Source organism: Quercus robur, chromosome 8, assembly GCF_932294415.1.
Source record: "Quercus robur chromosome 8, dhQueRobu3.1, whole genome shotgun sequence".
Lineage (NCBI taxonomy): Eukaryota > Viridiplantae > Streptophyta > Magnoliopsida > Fagales > Fagaceae > Quercus > Quercus robur.
Window position 1 is genome coordinate 56957990 of NC_065541.1, and position 15444 is coordinate 56973433.

The 15444-nt window shown below is 34.1% G+C and overlaps 1 protein-coding gene and 1 pseudogene across 1 annotated transcript; both read right to left on the reverse strand.

Moving 5' to 3' along the window:
* Positions 1 to 206: 206 nt before the first annotated feature.
* On the reverse strand, positions 207 to 6329 carry LOC126697206 (glycerol-3-phosphate dehydrogenase SDP6, mitochondrial). The gene is made up of 6 exons (XM_050394093.1): positions 5740 to 6329; positions 4578 to 5051; positions 3575 to 3906; positions 2874 to 3034; positions 2358 to 2616; positions 207 to 870 (listed from the first exon to the last, which is right to left on the reverse strand). The coding sequence occupies exons 1-6, from the start codon at positions 6107 to 6109 to the stop codon at positions 571 to 573; spliced, it is 1896 nt and encodes a 631-aa protein (XP_050250050.1). The 5' UTR covers positions 6110 to 6329; the 3' UTR covers positions 207 to 570.
* Positions 6330 to 13472: 7143 nt separating this feature from the next.
* LOC126697211 (adenylate kinase isoenzyme 6 homolog) lies at positions 13473 to 15415 on the reverse strand (annotated as a pseudogene).
* Positions 15416 to 15444: the final 29 nt, after the last annotated feature.

A 15444-nucleotide genomic window follows, 5' to 3' on the forward strand; every position in this document is an offset into this window, starting at 1 on the left:
ATATTAAATAATAAAAAAGAAAGAAGAAAGAAGTTTGCTCCAAACAAATTTGGAGACCATTCATAGACATATGTATTTTTTAATCACGTGACTTATTTTTAATAATCATGTAGAAAGGAAAATAACTACTAATTATTTTATCAAATTCCAATCAATGGAAAGCATAAATATTATACATTCATGTATTGAAAGGCACATCTTGCACAAGGCTGAAACATAAGAGGATCAATTAATTTTGAGAAAAATAACAATATTTTATCAGATTGTGCCACAAATTTGTGCATAAATTGAACATAAGGATGACATATATGAAAGATCCACCCATCTGTTCTATGAACTTCACAACAGGAAAAGGGGGGAAAATATAGCCGTGCAAACTTTATTGCACAAGAATAAGGTTAGAAAAATTGTGGTGAACAATTTTATTTCTAGATCCTGAACCACAATGAAGAATGACCAATAATTATTCAGCACTTCTACAACTATTGATTTGGGATTAAGGCTTTTTTGTTGTTGTTGTACTTCTGAAACTATTGATGAAATTAACAAATAAAATAGCATTTATATATACTATTCGTGTTTTCCATCATGGAATTGTGCATTCTTTGATGACTTGAAAGTCTCCAAAAATCCTTTACCCTTCTCAAGCTCTTCTTTCTTCCTTGACTTGTCCCAATTGTGTTCTGCAGCCAATATCTCGATTATCCGTGGCAATGCCCGGCCTGCTGCATCAGTGTCAAGGAAAGCAAGCCTAGATCTCCTGGCAATGAAATCAACAGCAGATTCACAGTATTCATGCCGAGCACAGTATGCAACCTCTGCCTCTAGGTAAGGATATCCATGGGCAAGTCTCTTCCCCATATGTTCATTCTATTGACCAAAAGAGGGAAAAAGAAGGATTACAGTGTGCCAAAAATAACATCAATAGGGTTCAAAGAAACAGTATCCACCACACTACCAAAATGCAATCTTGTACTATATATCATAGCTGAATTAAAATCTTGAGACATTACAAGTTTGTTCAGCATAAAAAGGGCTACAAAGGCATAAAACTAAACAAAATACATAATGAGGCCCATGACAGTGCCTGAATTGGATGAGTCCTTTTTCTTTAATACTACTTTAGGATATCTACTATAATTTGATTTAGGCATCTGTTCTTTTAATACCAATAAGGTGAAAACACAGGGCATTGCAAGATTTCAATAAATGAAATCATACTAATTTCCCTGGATTAGTAACGTAATGTCTCCAGATGACCCTTTCAACCATGTACATTAAAGTGCAATCTCAAATCTAATTTCCTAAATCAACCAGTCGAAAAATCTGAAGCCCATGTGACTCGCAGCCCAATGGGAAGCACTTATATTTTGATGGGTCACCAACATGCCCCAAAACCAACCACTATATAATAGCAAAAGTCTAGCACAGAATATGGAAAAATACTCAGTCCATGTATTATTTCAATGATTTTTCAGCAAAAATCATTGAAATAATATAAAACAAATCAAAACTTCACATAAATTCTCTCTTTTTGAAAACACAAAGGAAATCAGATGTGGACCAACCACAAAACCTGTTTTGCTAGTCAACAAAAGAGTTCCAAGATGGTGACAAAATCCACAAACTGAAGTTAACAAGGGGGAAAAAAACCAATTTAACACTTGATGTGAACCATGTGCCACTGTATCATGCCCAAGCAGAAGTATTAAACTTTCAAGCATTACAATTATATACAGAACCTAAAATGTCAATATTTTGAGGCCCGCCAATGAAATGTATAATATATTCTGTCACAAAGCAATGCTAAACATCATTTGTCTATAATACAAACAAAAAAAAACCACATAGACTAAGGAAAAACTACACTATGAAACTTAAGATCAATTTTTAAGAAATTCCTTTCATTAAAAAAATTAACAACAGAGTCAACTAAAAAGTTTTGAGAATGCCCATTGCTTTATCTGAATTTGAGCATTGCTATATTAGAAATCAACCTGTTGCCAAGCAGAACCTTAAAAGGATTGCAAAATTAGCTCTAAAGGTTATTAAGAGCAGTAAGATCCCATTCAAAACTCTTTCTTTACTTCCAAATGCATTTGAGCATATATAGTATACTGCAGGAAGTGTCAGTAGTAAAACTGCATGACAACTATTAGAAGTTTCACTTCATTGTGAAGCAAATATTTTCTTTATTGGTAAGTTAAACACGCCCAGTGCATTTTAAACCCCATGACCTCATTCTCCACCCATTCATACGGGGGAAGTTTATGGTGAAGCAATTATAAAAAGAGGATAAAAAAATTCCTCCTAAGTGATAAAGCTACAAAATGAAGATTATAGCAAGACAAGCCAACCTGAGCAATGGCAGCCACTCGTTCAGCCATTGTTCCATATGCGTGAGAAAGATGCTTTGCTACTGCAGTGTCCATTACACCAGGAACAACTTTACCACTAAAAGTCTTCTTCATGCGTACATATTGTTGAGCAAGAACTGTAAATGATGAAGGATCCCATCCATCTCCACCAATAATGCACAAATATTGAGTTATACATTTACTGGTGGGGCTCAGCTTTCCAGACTTTATAGCTGCATTAACCGCATCTTCTGCCATGCTGATTGTACTAATAGTAAGTATAATGTGCAGGGAGGGGAGTGGGGGGATGTACACACAGGCATTGACTTAAAAGGCCTAGATCAATAAGGTTTACTTTAAAATTAAATTCATTGAGAATACTTCTAATAAATTATTGTGTGTGTGATTGTAATTGAAAGAGCATCAAAGAGGAACCACTTTAGATGAGTTTAGCCAGTGTGCACCTCCCAATAATTTATTAATAATAAATTTCAGGTATACTATTCCAAAGGTTACCTACGGTAAGTAGTCCACTTCCCACCCGTAATTGTGACCAAACCAGGATAATCTTCACATACAACATGATCTCTGGAGATACTCTCAGTGTTTTTTGCAGATGGATCCGTTGCCAATGGGCGTATACCACTCCATGCAGAGAGAACATCTGTTCGCCTTACCTACACTTCCACAGAATTAATTTATCACCACAAGTAATAGCAAAGAGAAGACAACCTAGAGGGAGCAACTAGCAATAATTCCTTCAATGGCTTGTAGGTTTAGTCAGTGAAACATCAACGTGGAGTCATGGACCTTCACTAGACAAGAAGTCCATGTGAACAAGGAGTAGCACACCAAAACATTAATAGTAAACGATCTCTGAAATTTCAAACATCTCTTAACATTTAAAATAAGTCAAATTTGAGTGTAATTGTGTTAGCAATGTACTCAAACCACCACAAGCCCATCAACATATAAAAATCATATTAGGAGCATAACCTAACACACCAATATCACCTAACTCCCACTCAGAATATTTTAGTAATGCAGATTGGAGCTATTCAAAAAATGAACTTCAAGAGTAATAAAAAATAAAAACAAAGGAAAAAACAACGACAGCAAAAACATCTAGAAATCTTTAATTAAAAATGAATGTGCCAGGTAAGAAAAGTGCAGGACATAGACACAAAAAGTGGATGATGATGGAAACAGCAACATACCTTAACAGTAAGGTAATCACTGATGGCGTCCAGTATAAATTGAATCTCATCCTCATGTGGTTCTGGAAGCAACGTAATGTCAGTGTTGGAATCTGTAGTTCCAGCTACTGTTCGTCCCAACCATGGCAGCATGAAGACAACACGTCCATCCTTGGTTTTAGGAACAATTAAACCCATTCCCTCAGGTGAATAATAATCAGGTAGAACGACATGTACACCACTGCTAGGACAGATCATAGACCGTGCTTCTTTATCAACCATTTTCCTCACAGAGTCGCAAAATGGCCCAGCAGCATTGACAATTACTTTTGCATAGGTATCAAACTCTTTGCCTGGTGCACTTTGAAATGCAGTAAGGAAGATAACAATTGAAGTAACCAAATTTAGTTACAGTAGATACAACTCATACAAGACAACTTAGCGTGCATCACTAACAAATATACTAAAGGCCAGAAGAAAAAACAGATGGGTAAATGCCCGCATAGGTTAGTACACACATTGACTTGAATGTATGGTCATGTTAGAGCAAATGAGAGAACAAGAGATTTTGGTTGGAGAACAATAAAACATGAGCAAACAAAAAAATACAATGAAGTCAAAGCTGACTTGTCCCTCCCCAAGACTTAATTATCAGTTTTACCTCTTTATTATTTTGGGGACTGAATTGGTGTATACACTATACAGATTACAAGAACAAGAAACTACCAATTTGAGAACAGAGAATAACAGCCAGATTAACAAATAATTGTAAAGTTTTGTCATCAAATTGTTCATACAAGTTTTCATGGTAAAGAAAAATTGTGAAAACAATTAATATTAAGGTGATAAATATCTCAAGAGTGCCAAGAGCCTAGTAATTTAATGGCATTGTCTGCTCTCCTCCCTAGGGAGAACCAGGGTTCAAATCCCATCTCCCCCATTGTTGTAACTAACAAATTATAAAAAATTAAAAATTGAAAAAAAAAAAAATTTCTCAAGTGTTGACAGGAAGTACTTCCTGTACCTGATAAATTATCTCGGATTCGTGCACCAATTATCCGCTTGCCATCTTCATCCCTCAGAAATGCTACAACTTCTGCATGGTTAAGCACTGCTGCACCAGCTACTGCAGCAGTGCATGCTACTCCAACATTAAGTCTCGAGTCATTCATCTGGCCATCAAAATAAACCACTGTGCCCTTCAGGTTTCTATCTTTACCCTTCCTTGCAAGCGTGGGGAAGAGCTCACTAGACTCTTGTGCAGAATAATATCTGGACAAATGCAACAGATGTCGTCCAGCTACCAAATCGTACATTTTCAAGCCCGCCCAGTAATATACTACATCAAACCATTCAAAACATGGTGTCATGCATGGTAAAGCATTGCATAGGTGTGGCGCATTTTCAATAAGCTGTTTACGCTCCTCAAGTGCATGGAATACCAACTTCAGTTGCCCATAGTCAAGATTAAACACAGCTTTCTCCAAATAACGTACCCCTAAAAGTTATACAAACAAATACAGACAAATGATTAGCTCCAATCTAAAAGAAAACTATATGTTATAAATTTACAACCAAAAAAAAACCAATGGATATTATTAGAACATCCGGACCTAATTAAATGACATAATTAACATCCTACAACCCTTCACATTACAACATTTCATTTCTTTTGGCCCTATTGAAAAAAAAAATATTCCACATCAATTTTTTGCTAATGCCAATAACTAACAAACCAAACAGACAAAACAGCTACCTATTTTCCAAAAAATGGAGGAAAAATATTCATATATATATGGGTCCGTTTGGTTAGACGTTTGGGAGCCTAAAAGTGAGTTTTGAAAACTCAAAACCCCGTTCATTTTAAACCAAAAACACCGTTTTGCAACGGCTTATACAAACCGCATTGATTCTAACCCATATGATCGAGCTGAACAACCAAACATTCTGTTCAATCATAAAAAAGTCCATAACCATGCGAATTCAAGTGCAGAGCAACGCAATTTCCAATCATGATAACAACTCCACACAAGGAATTCAATATTTAAAACCGAAGAAAAAAAAAAGTTCAAAAACAGAGCATATCAGTAGAATCACAAAAAACGCTAGCAATTCAATTAGTCAAGTACATTTACACATACATAAACCGATCAATATACTCATACATGTAAGGAATACGTACGTACCTCCGTGAATGAGCTTGGTGGACCTTGAGGACGTGCCGGAAGCGAAATCCTCGCGCTCGACGAGCCCGACCCGGAGACCACGCGTGACGGCGTCGAGTGCCACGCCGGAGCCGGTGGCGCCGCCGCCGATAACGAGCATGTCGAGCGGGTTGGCGGAGTTAGCGCCTATCAGCGCAGAGGCCTGAGTCGCCCTGGACGGAACGACTACGTTGGGGTCGGTAATCCTCTGCCGAATTGCCGACATGTGTGCTCCAGCTTCACCGCGGTCGCTGGCAGAGAACGTCGGCCCGAAGAGCAGGATTCCGCCTCCGGATGCGGCGGCGATTGCAGCGGCGCCTATTCGCCGGCTCAGGCGAGCTCTTGCTGCCATACGGTGCGTTTGGAGCGAGGGAGCGAGAGAGATAGAGAGAGAAGGTTGATGTGATAGGGATTTGATTCGGCTATAGAAATTTGGAAAAAAGGTTGCGTTGGGAATCGGTCTAAAAGGACTTTTCACGGTTGTTTAGCAAAATGCCACACACCGTTGGAGATGGTGGAACAGTGTTGGATCCCAGTACTGTGTACTCATCAAAATTACTAAAATACCCTCTTACTTGCTTACAAGCTACAAGAACTCTTGCTTTTTTTTTGGAGTTTTGACTTTTTTCCCAACCCCTAATTAGACAAGTGGTTAAGAATTAGTCAAGCAATGAATTTGACATAGAGGCGTTTGTTGTACGAGGTTTCCGTTTTGTTTTATGATTGATTTTCTATATAAATCATTTTCATATTTTTAGGGAATCAAATATGGGTATTTTTTTTTTATAGAAGAATATATGGGTATCCTAGATTCTCATCCTTGGGTTTAGGTGCGCTAAACTCATGGGTTTATATCACAAGTTTGCTCTTTAACCGTGTGTCAAAATGAACATGTGTCATAATTTTGATTAGTCCAAGCCAAGTTTTTTGTAATGTGGGTTCTCATAATAAAATGACTTAATATTGTATTTATAAATTTATTAATATTTTAGAAAAAATAAATACGGAGTAGTTAGTATAAGATTCTTAGGAATAAGTAAAAATATAAGAATTTACATTAAAAATATGGAATAATGGATACTAGAAGTTTGGATATATATATATATATATATTGATAACATGGACAAAATAAATTAGCAGAGATATGTATACCGTCTTATAAAAAAAATTATGTATATACATACATATATAATATAGGGAGCACTCCTTTCAAAAAAAAATTATATATATAGGGAGTACTAAAAGACAACTTTACTATTATTATTATTATTATCATCTATATTACTATTTAAAGAGATTTTCATGTTTGGCTTCCTATTTTTTGATGCCCAAAATACTTTCAAATTCATCTATTTAGAAAGTTAAATAATATAGTTAGACATGTCAAATTACTATTTTAAAAACTCATAAATTTTACATAGGTTTTAAAAAGCAGTTTTTTTTGTTTCGTTTTTTTTTTTTTTTTTCTGTTTATGGGCCATCCACTTTTCTTTGTTAAATTCAAATTTCAAAATAAAACAACTATTTAAAAAAATAATAAATAAAACGACTCTATTTATATATATATATATATTTTAATATCTATATTAGTATTATTTAAAGAGATTTCCCTGTTCGAATCCCTATTTTTAGATGCCCAAAATACCCTCAAAATAAAGAAGATTATGACACTAAATCTAAAAATAAAAAAGAGTCTCATCGCACGCACGAAGTACATACTATGAGGCTAATTGTTATTATTATATTAATATGAATTAAAAGACACAATAAGATGTGAATTTATTAGTGTTTATTTTATGGTTTTTTTTTTTTTGTGAGAAACTATCTTATGGTTAGTGGTTACTAACAATGAGAATTTCCCTCTTAGAATAAAATAAAACACTAATGTCTACTTAGTTGTTTTATAAATTATTTGACACATCGAGTAGATCATGTCAACTATGTCAAGTAGTCCTCCAACTCAATAATAGAGTATCACGCATTTCAAATTAATTGGGATGTAACCAGAATATCTATATATATACACACATACAAATTGTCATTGCCTCCTCAAACTTCGGTGTTTGCAAATCCTCTACACCACACCAATAAAGTTCTAGCAATTCAAACACTCTTTGTGCTAGGAGAAAGTTTAGAGACACAAAAAATCTAACATTTGCTAATATGACAGATTATTAGTGATAAGTTAAAAAGTAAATTCAATGTGGCTCAAATGAGAATCAATGAAAGCTTCCAACTCAACATGTGTCAAAAAAATTGTTTTATTTATTTATTTTTATATAGCATTACTCTTTTGTTATGGTTCACAAAAGTAGTTTTTTTTTGGATTAGTAAAGATAGGATTAACCAAGGCAAAAGGCAGAGGAGGGCCTTAAACCATCTCTTGAGCATGCAAAAGCTATCAAACCAAGTGTTAAATATAATTATTATTATTATTATTAGCAACGCGATGTGTTATACCATGTTGTATATGCTAGAGTAGATGCGAAAGGAAAAACACAGAATAAGAACACTGAGAACACGAGAGTTACGTGGTTCAACCCTGTCGGCCTACATCTACGGAGGAATCCCTTAAGGGCTACATCTTTATTATGTATAAGAGTGTAGTATAATAACCTATGTTACAATGAGCCATAACATGAGTATATATAAGCGACTAAACCCTAGACTACTAGTACAAGCAGGAGTGGGCTTGGGTCTATTACATTAGGCTAATATGTCTAATATATATCTCTAACATCAAGAAAGAAGAAATAGATATTTATGGGCCCATCCCACTTACAATGAGATGAGCTAAGCGGTTAATGTTCTCATTTACAAAGCAAAAGTCCCAACAAGATAGGGGATTGAAGGAAGCTAAAATAGATGACAAAAAAAAAAAAAAAAAAAGGACTAAAATCAGATGAATTGACTTGAGGATGCTGAAAAGCTTCAATCACGATAAGTGATTCCCCTTTCAAACACATCAAAAGAGAAATGGTGATGAACTGCCAGTTTGAGGGCCAAGAGAGCAACATGAACTTCACCGAGAAGGAGGTCCAATGGGGGTAACAAAGAAAGAAGCATGGGCAAAATGGCAGATGGTGAGTTTAGGATTAAGATTATAACCTGACTCAATTAATTTAAACACACACAAGACCACTAGATAATGTGGTCGTCTTCTCTATACTAAAAAGTTTGCCCAAAATGACTTTTATAGTTGAAACTTGAATGAAAGATTAAAAAAAAAAAAAAATTAAATACGATATCTAAGTTTAAATGAACTTGTCATCACTATCATAGTGATGGCTCCTTTTTTTTTCTTCATATTTATAATATTGTGCTAAACATGATCAAGTATCTAATATTTTGAATGCATAAATCATCGCACTCATAATATATAGATCTAGAATTTACATATGGTAAATATATTATATATAGTTTTTAGAGTTTTTTTTTTTTTTTTGAAGAGGTTTTTAGAGAATTTCAACATATTACGTCCGCTATCTATAATTCACATATGGTAAATATATTATATTTTTTTTATAGAGAATTTCAACTTATGATATCTCCTCCTATTGATACTCTTTATCATTAAATCAAAATACCAATCAATTTTTGCTGTAAATGGAGATTGAATCCCAAATCTTTTATTCAATAATCAGAAACTTTACCAGTCGAGTTAACTAGAACTCACAAATATATGATATATATTTTTTGATGAAAAATATATGATATATCTAAAATACTAAAAAGCTAAAAGCATGATTGGTACATTAAATAAATATTATTATTTTTTAATATAATATTTATTACTATAAATAAAAAATATCACAATACAATAATTATCCATATTCATGAGATTGTTTCTTATAGAAAGTTTCTATTAGCTATTTTAAAAAAGAGTAGCTATTCTCAAAGAGTATGATGGTTTTACATCTTAAGGGGCATTCGGGACAATTCCATGGATATAGTCAACTATATTGAATAGAAGCATCTAAGTCAGAAATCAGAATCAAAGAGAGTGCTGGGTAATTGGCAAATATCCTCCCGTGTTAAAAACAAAAAAAAAAAATATATATATATATATATATTTTCCCGTGTTTACTGTTTAGATATAAAGGAAAAGTGGTCAACCGCCAACGTCACAACTCCCGAGGAGAGCATAAAAGCTGCCTGGCTCGTGAAACGCCACTCGACTTTTTATAACGTTTTCTTTCTTTTAAAAAAAAACTTTTTATAACCTTCACTACCTTTTAAAAAAAACTTTTTATAACGTTTTTTTAGCACATCATGAGTCGGATGGTTATGGGTAGAATATAGATCGGGTATATTTATACCCTACTTAAAATGTTTGTCCATAGATATCTAGATACCAATACCCATTATTATTCATACACAATTCTTACCCGAATTTATTATCCATAGATATCCATACCCTATCCAAAACTCATTTAATTTTTTCTTTTTAAAATCCAAAAACATTTTAACTTAAAAACTAAGCAATAACTTTATCTTAAAAAAGAAAAAATTAATGAATAACTTTGAAATAAGATGTATCTACTACTTCTTCTTCTTCTTCTTCTTCTTCTTTTTTTTTTTTTAAGATAGAGATTAGAGCGAAGATATCCTTTTTCGACAAGCTCTTGTACCTCCCCGGTGGCAACAAATCGAGTAGATCTTGATAGTTCGCTGGCAACTTCACCTCCCACACCGAGTCTGATGACGCACCGTCGCAAAACGCATGGTTCAGCCTTGCGAGGTTGCAAATCTCCGATGGAGTCAAGTAGAGAAACATGCAGGCCACGCAACTCTCCGGTATGTCCCCTAGACCCGAACCCGAATCCAAACCCGACGACTCATTCACCAAGTTCGACAGTGACGCCCCTATCGACTCTTAATCTCTCTAACTCTGACTCTAACTGTGAGCGTACAAGTGAAAAACCATCTTTCAAGTCATGGTTTTTAGAAGTAAAGACAGACCAAGGTTTTGTATAGAGAGAAAGTTCAGATCCAAGGATTAGAGAGAGATTTCGAGGTTGAGAGAGTTGGTTCAAAGATGGAGAAGACCACCGCAGTGGCAGTGCTGGTGATCGGAGTGATGAGTTCAAGGTATTGGGCCATGGAGGCTCGAGTGAGAGAAACAGATAGAGTAACGGTGAGGATGGAGGCTTAGGTGAGAGAGAGTGTATGTGTGAGTGAAAGTGAGAGAGTTAGGGGTTTTTTTTTTGTTTTTTTATTTTTATATATATACGGGTTGAGTATGGATAATATCCATACCCTACCCGATTAGGTTCTACCCATGAAGAACCGAGTATTACCCAAAACATTTGGATCGGGTAGGGTAGGATATCCATTACCCAATGGATATGGCCATCCCTAATCATGACGTTTATGAGGAAATTTGGTCCCGTTTGATAAAGTTTGTACGTTTTTAGACCTCTTAAACACAACCAAATTAATCTAGCTATTTAGCCAAGTGATTAACTTAGGTAAATTATCAAATTTAGATTAACACAAACATATCATATCATTGTAAAGTGCGGAAAATAAATAACACAACAATATGATAACTCAGGAAAACCAAACCGGTAAAAAACTTGGGGAGGATTTAACTTAGTTATCCTCAAGGTAAAACTGAATCCACTATGAAAGAATTGAAGTTTACACAATAGTGACTTAGACCACTAACATCCTATTGTTACCTCAAGTAGGAAACTTACTACCACAACCACATGACAGCCCCGAGTCCACGGACTACTTCTTTCTTGGATTCCCAGCAAGTACAAGCACTCCCGCTTGTGTATCTTTAAGCTCTTGAATCTGCAACTGAAACGATCATCAAGCTCTTGACATAATCTAGTTCTTAATAACCCTAAGTATGTATGAAGGCAACCACCTCTTGATCTCACAAAAGATTCATACACACAGCATGAGGAGCAACCTAAAATGTGGCTAGGGTTTTCTTTTTTATACCTAAGGAAAAACATAAAACCCTACACATCAAACGAGCTTGGACTGAGTTGGAAAATTCTGCAAAAAAACATTCTGCTAGAGTTTCAATCGGTTGAGTCTAATTCTCGATCGATTGAGCCAGACAGATTTACATAGTAAATCCTGCAACAACTCAATTCCAACTTTACATAAAAAGAATATACTTTGACCAAGTCTAAACAAGACTAAAACGTTTTGATCATGATTTTCCAACATTACAAAATAGAGTTCTAATACATTAGTTCTTAATTCCTTAGAACCTAACAGAGTTGTTTAACAACATGTTTTTAGTTTTTAAATAATATTACATACATTTTCACATATTTTTTCATCCACACATATTTTAAAAAAAATACAAATAATGTTATTAAAATAACGTTACCAGATGGCCCCTTTATAATGTCAAACCTGTTACATGCATAATGCATCAATAATCTACTTATGGGAAAAGCAATAATTATATTAGAAATTTATAATAATAAAAAAATTATGAAAAAAATACCATGTTAACAGGTGTATTAAGTAAAATTGATAAACTATTTAAGGAAAGTTTTGATACCACTTTTATGGAAAATTAAAAAAGTTGCCACTACATTATTATTTTTTTTCATAAAATATTTCTTAAAACGGTTTACTAAAAAATGCTCTTAAAGCATTTGTTAACTTTTCTCATAATTTTTTTTTTTGATAATTTTTTATATTTTTAATAAAAATGGTATTAATTGTTTTTTTCTAAATTAGTTTATTAAAAAAATGTAGTAAGAGTACACAACCCTAAAAATAGATAAAATTTGTAAAATAATATTTAATATTAATTATATAAATTGATATTATTTTGAAGTTATTTTGGAGATCTAATATATTTATTAAAATATTGCAACACTTAAAATCTTGTTTTTTAAAAAACAAACTAGATTCTTCAAAACAATGTCAATTTTATATAATAATAATAATAATAATAATCATCGTTTTACAAATTTTATAGAGAGAATAGGCTAGATATCTGGGGCTATTTGAATTTAGATCCCCCTCATTTAAAGAACTAAACATTGTCCGTTGGCAAAAAGCTTTTTGCTTTTTATTTTTTTGCCTTTTGTCTTAGTTTTTATTTTTTTATTTTTAATTACAAATCTATTTTTTTGTGTGAAAATAAACTAAATTTATTTATTTTTGTCACACATTTAGTACAAAAAGCTATCAAAAATTATAAATTTTGTCTCATATTTAACAAATAAGCTACCGGAAATTACGAGATAGAAAACATATACCGACATACAACATCATCCGGCTATTTTCCATCTACCCACTTTTACTCGTATTTGGTTGCTTTTTGGTCAAGTGTCTCATTAAAATATAATTAAGTCCCTTCAGAAGAAGTTTTATCCGCTCCAAGTATACTTTCCACATGATAATAATAATAAAATAAAATAAATCAATGTAGAAAACTCAAATGACAATACAAAGTTTGCAATAAGTTATTCATAAATGACTTTTAGTTGAAGGGTTAATAAACTCAGCCAAAAAAGAAGAAGAAGAAGAAGATTAATTTGTGTATATAAAATGGCTTTGAGTTTCAATCTCAGGTGAACTTGGGAGATCAATCCAATAGCAAGAACACAGAGCATTCCTATGCACAATCTAGCTACATGACTTTTCGTATAAATAGAACTAACAGATCCCACATAACAAATTTCTTTTCACCAACTAGAGAATGAACCATCCTTTTGAGTCATGATCTTCAATGTAAGAGTAAACATTGCAACTCATTAATTGAAATGAAAAATCTAAATTAGGTCACAGTATATTAAATACTCCAAAACATTTGCTATATAAGATAGTATCTTATACAGCAGCTATGAGCTTAATTTGAAGAAAACTTTATAGGCTTATCAACATCATTGCCAAAATCTGCTTCAAGCAAACTATGCTACCGAAACCTACTCAAGCAGGGACTAGTGTCCCAGATAACTAGAATTACATAGCAAAAGAACTTAGGACAGAGAGGAGAGACGATCTGATGTGATGCGACTAGGTAGCAGGATGCCAACTTCCCACCCAATCCGTTAAACTTGCAGCATTTCTGGTACTGTCTTCAATGGTATCGCTCTTTAATGCCACCACAATGTCCTCTGGATAGCTTTCTTTCGCCTCCTGGAGCAGAACTTGAAAGATTTCACACTCAATATTGTTTGAGAGCTTTGAACCTGTGTAACCTCTGGCACAGAAATTTAATTTGAGGCGATAAGCTTAGAGGGAGGGATCATAAAACAAGTTAAAGATCAATTGACAAGGAAGAAAGTAAAGCTGGCACTACCTCCTACTCAAGCGATCATACAACACCGTGTTGTCAGTCTGAAGCACAACTACTTGATCAAACCAACGCTCAGGAAAAAAATCACAGCCATGGTAGTCTACAATGTTCCCCCCTTCTTCCATCAAATCCTCAAGTTCATCACAAACCTGCAAATTCAGCATGCTATAACTGGTTCCATCACCCATACAACGCACATATAATACAGGATTGAACCCCACCTCCCCCTTTCACCCCTTATTTTAAGAGAGAGAGAAAGTGAGAGGAGGGGGGAGCCATTTGATTCCAAGACCATCAGCTATCTTACATTGTTGATTTTAAATTACATATCCCTTTTTAGTCAGAATACCATGGAGGCTTATACAATAATATTGATTCTACATAATCACTAATCAGCAACAAATTGTGTCAAAACCTCACTAAAAAGTACACTATCATAAACCACTCAGAAGGTAAAGTCAAACCCAAAATTCAAAAGCCCTACAGTAGGATAACAAAGCAAATATTTGCTTCATTAATCATTCAAATGAACCCATGCTCTCTCTGCTAATACAAGTCATGTACAATATATCCCTTTATTATTATTATTATTTTTGATTTGGATAATGTATCCCAGGTTAATATGGAGACATCATATTCTCATCAAGTGCATAAACAAATGCCTCCTTCAAATGAACTTAAATCTTAGCGTAGTTCTACAAATTCCACAAGTAACAAGTTGGTTTTAGTCCCAAAACATCTTAAACAATCTTTTCATTTAAAACTTTTGAGTAAATTTTTCTTCTAGTTCCATTTTTTTTTTATAGGTAATAAGAATTATAATGAAAAAAAAAAAAAAAGAGCTCCCCATGTGCACAAGGAGTGTATCGAGGGAAGCTATAATGACTTTAACTTATTCTAACTCCATTTTCTTGGCTTCCCAAGACATTCCGCATAGAGCAGACATAGAACAATGCATTTTAATTACCCTCAATTCCAACATATTAATTCAGTTTTATCCATAGTTCATGTAAAAAAGTCCAAATTCTCCACATTGAACTAATTTTTGGTCTAAATTATGCCTTCAGTATCAATTTTTTTTTTCTTCAATATGAAAAACCAACTGCCATGTATGCATTCACAGCATATATAGAGAAAAGTATAATAAGAAATAAGGTTTTATGGGAATACGAGGTCTTCATTGATGAGGTAACAGTCAAGCTAGTCGTCCCAGCCGTCATGGAGGTTCTTCTCCTTGACCAAATCTCTGACGATGATGTGACGGAGCTGGGTAGCCTCCGCTAAAGCAAATGATGTCGTTGTCTTGCCTGTCCCAGGTGTCCCTATCACCAGAATGTTCGGCCTGCTCTTTCTCACACTGCCGTTTTGTGCCATGGAATTGGCCCTCTACTACTTTGGTTATC